The sequence below is a fragment of the Rhea americana genome, unplaced genomic scaffold (assembly GCF_003343005.1).
Source record: "Rhea americana isolate MKP2758 unplaced genomic scaffold, rheAme1 scaffold_20, whole genome shotgun sequence".
Taxonomy (NCBI): Eukaryota; Metazoa; Chordata; class Aves; order Rheiformes; family Rheidae; genus Rhea; species Rhea americana.
The window spans coordinates 5954799-5962298 of record NW_028186150.1 but is presented as its reverse complement, the minus strand read 5'-3'; the positions used below and the strand labels follow the sequence as shown (position 1 = coordinate 5962298).

At 41.1% G+C, this 7500-nt stretch overlaps 1 protein-coding gene across 1 annotated transcript in view; it reads left to right on the top strand.

Moving 5' to 3' along the window:
* The window catches only part of SALL1 (spalt like transcription factor 1), a 14910-nt gene extending 8712 nt beyond the window's left edge, over positions 1–6198 (top strand). The window contains exons 2-3 of the mRNA XM_085303848.1: positions 35–3447; positions 4559–6198. Coding sequence (XP_085159974.1) covers positions 35–3447; positions 4559–4999 — 3854 coding nt within the window. The 3' untranslated portion in view covers positions 5000–6198. The remainder of the gene's footprint in view (positions 1–34; positions 3448–4558) is intronic.
* The last annotated feature ends 1302 nt before the right edge of the window (positions 6199–7500 follow it).

Below are 7500 nucleotides of genomic sequence, written 5' to 3'. Positions count from 1 at the left end.
TTGGTTTCTAATCCGTCATCTTTTGATGTTTTAGGAGACACAGAAAAGGGTCAAGCAAATCGAACCACTAAGAACAAGGACGCCCATGTCTGTGGCAGGTGCTGTGCTGAGTTCTTTGAATTATCAGATCTCCTGCAACACAAGAAGAACTGTACTAAAAATCAATTAGTTYTAATTGTGAATGAAAATCCAGCTTCTCCTTCTGAAACCTTCCCTCCTAGTTCCCCTTCTGATAATCCTGATGAACAGATGAATGACACAGTTAATAACACAGATCAAGTAGACTGCAGTGACCTTTCAGAGCATAACAAAATTGACAAGGAAGAATCCATGGATGTGGAGGCTTCCAGCATTAACAATAGCAGTAGCAGTTCCAAGAGTGTCAACAATAGTATTACAAGCAGTAACAGCTCCACAATGGGTACCTCAGCTGTAACAACCTCTCTACCTCACATAGGGGATCTGACAACATTAGGCAACTTTTCAGTGATAAATAGCAATGTAATAATTGAAAACCTTCAAAGTACGAAAGTGGCAGTAGCACAGTTCTCACAGGAAGCGAGATGTAACGGCGCATCGAACAATAAGCTTGCTGTACCTGCTCTAATGGAGCAACTGTTGGCTCTACAGCAGCAGCAGATCCACCAGTTGCAATTGATTGAACAAATTCGCCACCAAATATTATTGTTGGCTTCCCAAAATACAGACATGCCAACATCTTCTAGCCCTTCTCAAGGTACTTTACGAACATCTGCCAACCCCTTGTCCACATTAAGTTCCCATTTATCCCAGCAGCTGGCTGCAGCAGCTGGATTAGCACAAAGCCTTGCTAGTCAATCTGCCAGCATCAGTGGTGTGAAACAGCTACCACCTATACAGCTACCTCAGAGCAACCCTGGCAACACTATAATTCCATCCAGTAGTGGCTCTTCTCCAAATATTAACATATTGGCAGCAGCAGTTACAACACCGTCCTCAGAAAAAGTGGCTTCAAGTATTGGTGGCTCACAGCTCAGCAACCCACCAGTATCAGCATCATCTTCACCAGCTTTTGCAATAAGCAGTTTATTAAGTCCTGCATCTAATCCACTTCTACCTCAGCCCACACCCAATAACTCTGTTTTCTCCAATCCCTTGTCCAATATTGGAACACCTGCAGAGGATTTAAACTCCTTGACTGCCTTGGCACAGCAAAGAAAAAGCAAGCCACCAAATGTAACTGCCTTCGAAGCAAAAAGTAATTCAGATGAGGCGTTCTTTAAGCATAAATGCAGGTTCTGTGCTAAAGTGTTCGGGAGTGACAGTGCCTTGCAGATTCATTTACGTTCTCACACTGGCGAGAGGCCATTTAAATGCAACATATGTGGAAACAGGTTCTCCACAAAGGGAAACTTAAAAGTCCACTTTCAACGTCATAAAGAAAAGTACCCTCATATTCAAATGAATCCCTACCCGGTGCCAGAGCACTTGGACAATATTCCTACGAGCACAGGTATTCCTTATGGGATGTCTATACCACCGGAGAAACCTGTCACAAGCTGGCTGGACAGCAAGCCAGTCCTTTCCACTCTAACGACGTCTGTTGGCCTGCCGCTCCCACCCACGATTCCAAGCTTGACCCCATTCATCAAAACTGAGGAGCCTCAACCTATTCCCATTAGCCAACCTTCAGCTAGCCCTCCGTGCTCAGTCAAGAGTGACTCGGGAACAGCTGATCCCACATCAAAAATTACCAATGGACTTTCTGATGAGGTAGAGGCTGGTGTTTTGCCTACCTCAAATGGCAAAATGGAAGAAAATCCTCAAAACACAAACTCCATTGCTAGCATGAGCAGCTCTGTGAGCTCACCGGCAGCAGACTCRGGCTCCAGCAGCATTGTCGCTTTTACAAATCCACTGATGCCTCTAATGTCAGAGCAATTTAAGGCAAAGTTTCCATTTGGAGGATTATTGGATTCAACGCCAGCATCTGAAACATCAAAATTGCAGCAACTGGTAGAAAACATTGACAAAAAGGCAACTGATCCTAATGAGTGTATCATTTGCCATCGAGTCCTCAGTTGCCAGAGCGCACTGAAAATGCATTATCGCACGCACACCGGTGAAAGACCATTTAAATGTAAAATCTGTGGTCGTGCTTTCACTACTAAAGGCAACTTAAAGACTCATTATAGTGTCCACCGTGCCATGCCCCCGCTGAGAGTACAACACTCATGCCCGATCTGCCAGAAAAAATTCACCAATGCTGTTGTGCTTCAGCAGCATATCCGAATGCACATGGGAGGGCAGATACCCAACACCCCAGTCACGGAAAACTATCCAGAGTCAATGGAATCAGATACAGGATCTTTTGATGAAAAGAATTTTGATGATATAGACAACTTCTCAGATGAGAACATGGAAGACTGTCCTGACAGCAGTGTGCCAGATACTCCTAAATCTGCAGATGCTTCACAAGACAGTTTGTCGTCTTCTCCGCTACCCYTGGAAATGTCAAGTATTGCTGCTTTGGAAAATCAGATGAAGATGATCAATGCAGGACTTGCTGAACAACTTCAGGCAAGCTTGAAGTCAGTTGAAAATGGGTCAGTGGAAGGGGACGTTTTGACTAACGATTCTTCGTCTGTTGGTGGTGATATGGAGAGCCAAAGTGCTGGGAGTCCTGCTGTCTCAGAGTCTACCTCTTCCATGCAGGCCTTGTCCCCATCTAACAGCACTAATGATTACCACAAGTCACCAGGTATCGAAGACAAACAAGTAAGAGCTTTACCAAGTGAGTTTGCCAACGGTTTGTCTCCAACCCCTGCTAACAGTGGTGCTTTGGACTTGACGTCTAGTAACACTGATAAAATGATTAAAGAAGAGTCTTTGAGTATGCTCTTTCCTTTCAGAGATAGAGGTAAATTTAAAAACACCGCATGTGACATTTGTGGCAAAACATTTGCTTGTCAGAGTGCCTTGGACATTCATTACAGAAGTCATACCAAAGAGAGACCATTTATTTGCACAGTTTGCAATCGTGGCTTTTCCACAAAGGGTAATTTGAAGCAGCATATGTTGACACATCAAATGCGAGATCTACCATCACAACTTTTTGAGCCCAGTTCCAGTATTGGTCCTAATCAGAACTCTTCGGTTATGCCTGCTAGTTCACTGTCATCACTCGTAAAGACGGAGGTTAATGGCTTTGTGCATGGCTCTCCTCAGGATAGCAAAGAAACACCCTCCAGTCTGGTTGCTTCGGGGTCACTGCCCTCCTCCGCCACATCACCTGTCCTGCTCCCCGCTCTCCCCCGAAGAACCCCCAAACAGCACTACTGCAACACATGTGGGAAAACATTTTCCTCCTCCAGTGCTCTGCAGATCCACGAGAGGACACACACTGGTGAGAAACCCTTTGCCTGCACTATATGTGGAAGAGCRTTCACAACAAAAGGCAATCTGAAGGTACTTTCCCTTCTTGCTGTTCTTAAGTTTCACTTTTGACTTGTTGCAGGGGGGAAGAGGCTATGGTTTGTTTGTTTGTTTGTTGTGTCTTTTTTTTCCCACACCTGCTAATGGTAGCAGTGCTACCTTGGGTTAGGGTTATCTGGTACAATTTTTTTTTCAGTCACCTTTGGTAGTACTAGATGGGCTCTTGCTGATGAGTGCTTGTGCTTGGAGCAGGTCTGAAGGGTGAGGTGGTTTTGATGCTTGATTAAAATTCACCTACAAGCAAAGAACATCTATGTAGAGTATGAAATTGAATAGCTCAATGTTGGTAAGAAGTATTAATTCATAGAGAAATGCATTTAGTAATGTAAACACCTTTTTAAGAAGTGAAAGGCTCTTGAATGTGCTGTTTTTCATAACTATCATGTAAAATGATGACTATTTAAAAAAAAAACTATTAACATAATTCTGGAACTAATGGGCATTGCTTTAATTGATTATATAACTAACATTTCCTACTGATACGTGTTTGAAAAAGCAAATATACTTACATTTTAGAACACCAGTTGAGCACTTTAGTGTGTACATTTTTCTGTTGACAGAGTATTTCTCTAGAGGTTGCTGCCAGTAATGTGAGATGAATAATTACTTTCAGGCTGTTCTGTCTATACACGAGGCTCTCCGATGAGCAATCAGTAAAGGATACTTTCTGCCTGTCTGAAAAGGACATTTATAGGGTAAAGGGTGTCAAATACAATACTTACCATTGCAATGAAAGTGGACATAGCAATTCTAGCCCTGAAAGCAGCTATCTGCAATTGACTGAATAACATCAGGTCATTATAAACTAAATACACGTAATAAAAAAAGAGTAACAAGCAATGTATTGTTCAGGAGGAAGATGGGGTATTCTGGGTATTGGTGATGGGCTGATCTAGAAGCAGCTTATTTACTAAACCAGATGGGAAATGGAGTATCGCATCCTTTACCTTTAGTGCCATTCAGTACGTAACAAGCCTGGACGTGTTTGTGGACCACTCTCTTTCCTCTGTGGTCAAAATAAGTTTGAAATCTGCTACCAACAACAGTTTTTTGTTTGTTTCTTCCTTCCTTCCTTTCTCTTCAGGTTCACATGGGCACTCACATGTGGAACAGCACTCCTGCGAGACGAGGCAGACGACTTTCTGTAGATGGCCCCATGACATTTCTAGGAGGAAATCCTGTAAAGTTCCCAGAAATGTTTCAGAAGGATTTGGCTGCGCGGTCGGGGAATGGAGACCCCTCCAGCTTCTGGAACCAGTACGCGGCAGCGCTGTCCAATGGCTTAGCCATGAAGACCAATGAGATCTCCGTCATCCAGAACGGGGGCATCCCGCCAGCGCCAGGGGGGCTGGGCAATGGCGGCAGCTCACCCATCAGCGGCTTGACGGGAAGCCTGGAGAAGCTCCCAAATTCAGAACCCAATGCACCTCTAGCTGGTCTGGAGAAAATGGCAAGCAGTGAAAATGGGACAAACTTCCGATTCACACGTTTTGTGGAAGACAACAAAGAAATTGTAACAAATTAGAAAAAACTCCATAAATAACATTCCTGCAAGCAGTGCAACCTAGGGTTGCTTTTTTCAAACCGCAAGCTACAACATTACCAAGACTTTCTTTTGTACCATGTTCTACTTCTAGAGTTCTAAGAGAGCTTATTTATTAGTGATATAACCTTGCTTTGCAAACAAATGCAAGCATTAACTTTGGTCTCCTGTATTTTGAACTAAATACTAATCGACTAGAGTGCTGTAAACTTGCTGTAACATTTATGGCAGTTGCAAGTCTGTTCTGCTAGGTGATCTTATTCTGGCATTAACTTATTTTCTATATCCAGTTTAACATGAACTCTGGTATTGATGCAATGCCTCAGTCATGCATTAGATCTCTAATAAAAATCTGTATATAAATGTAMACTTTGATCCTGCTGGAAATTTTATCAGCGAACACATTGTTTAATTTTTCCAAACAGAATTAAGAGAAGGACTGAAAGAATATAGACTGAACAGTGTGGGTCCTTTACACAGCTCAGTTTTTGATTTTTATTATAAAATTAAAACTGCTTTAATTTTTGTAGGTTTAACATTTTCCGTTTTGAACTGTTATTTGTATTGTGCTTTTTACTTGAGTCGTCTTAAATGTTAATACGTTTCTGTACAGTAATAAGCACGCAGATTATTAGAGGAGATACTGAAGTGTTGTTTTGGTAGTTGAAACTGAGACGTAACATTTTGCCTTGTAGGTATATTCATTATAGAAAATGTGCTGGACTTTCACAATGCTGCTAAGTATAGCATCTTGAACAACTTCCGTGGACAACTGTAGATGCTCCTGTATATTACAATAAGACATCACGTTCATTAAAATGTACATACGTTCCTTAAAAGACCAAGCCCTACCCCTTGACCAAGGGAACAAGTATAGTGTTTGTTTATTTTGTATTAGGTATGGGGGGTGGGCAGGGGGAAGCTTGGACTGTTACATGCACTTTCTCGGAAAGTTGAAAGGAAAAGAGGTCCAGTTTCTTTAACATTTAATACTTACTAACAGCAGAGATACTGTAATTTTACTCGAGTAATCAAATACATTTTTGCAACAGATAAAATTTGCTGTCTCTGTGTTTTTAAAGTGTACCTGTATTTAGTAATGCCTTTGAATGTATTATTTAACCTTTCCCTTGGTTAACATGAACTGTCCAGGTTGTACGTGCGTGTTTATATTTGTATGTATGGGTATACATATATGTATTACATATTAATTGCTAGTATATTTTTCCTACCCCTTAACAATGGGAACTTTCTTCTTAACTATTCAACTACTCCTCATAAAGTTGTAGATATTTTGGCATTTTTCATTTCTTTATATATAAAAAAATGCTGCTAGCAAAGACCTTATTGAGCCTGGGTAAGTTTCYTTTGAAGGAAATAATATATCAGATTTAAGGCTTGATTTGGTTCAAATGTTTTATATTTTATATTAATTTTATTCTATGAGATTGTATGTTTGTGGCATGCTTACGCTGCTATATCTGTGTTAAGATGTCCACTTGCAAGCCTCCATATGTTATATGGAGTTTATAACTTGATTGTTAAAAAAAAAAAAAAGTCGCTTTGGCCTTGCACATGATCTGGCTTCCCTTATGCACCTGCAGTGATCATTAACCTCAATGGCAGTTTGGGGACACAAAATTCAGCCTAATATTTTCAACCAGTAGAATTTTATCTCCTTACATTAYTATGATTTATGAAAAAATAAATCGGCTTGGCTGCCTTTAAATTATGAATGCTTCAGAAAACCCACAAATGATCAGTTTTATGTTCATTGCATATATATTTTTTTACAATTCCAAAATCCAGGTATTTTGCTTTATGGGATTTTCTTTAGCATCAGTTGGGGGAGGGAGGGTGTTGCTTGCCTTTTTAAACAAGAAATAGCCTCTCTGCTCTTCTGCCCTAGTATCTCAAGTTATAAATTGGGGATAATGGAATATTTAATACTGAACAGCTGGGATGAGGAATCCTTTTCTTGAGGAATTATACCTCTTGTCCTGAATATGATTATAAATCCATAGTAAAGTATAAACGCTGTAGTCTTAATACCTCTTGGTCTTCATATCCTTAGATCTTTTTTCCTGTTCAAATGTGATGATTCATCTGGTTCATGATATGCATTTTTGTTAATATGTAAGTTGTACACTAGAGCCAGCTGGCTTGTCATTGTGAATATTTAAGAACTTTGACTCACCTTTTGGTCTCCAGGAAAAAAAAAAAAAAAAAGGTGAATTAAACAGACTTTAATGATTTTACCAACGAAATACTAATTCTCCTTTTAGCCTAAGTTCAGTGTTGTGCCACGGAGAAGCAGGGAAGGTTTAGCAGACGCCAGCGTTTCCTTTAGGTCGCTGGAGGAGTTCCGCGAAATGACCTAAATCCACTCGCACGTTACGCGGCGGGGCTCGAGGACGCGGCACTCCCGTACGTATGCAGCCTGCGTTCTCCAGCGTGCCAGCGAAAATGCCTTTTCTCCTCCC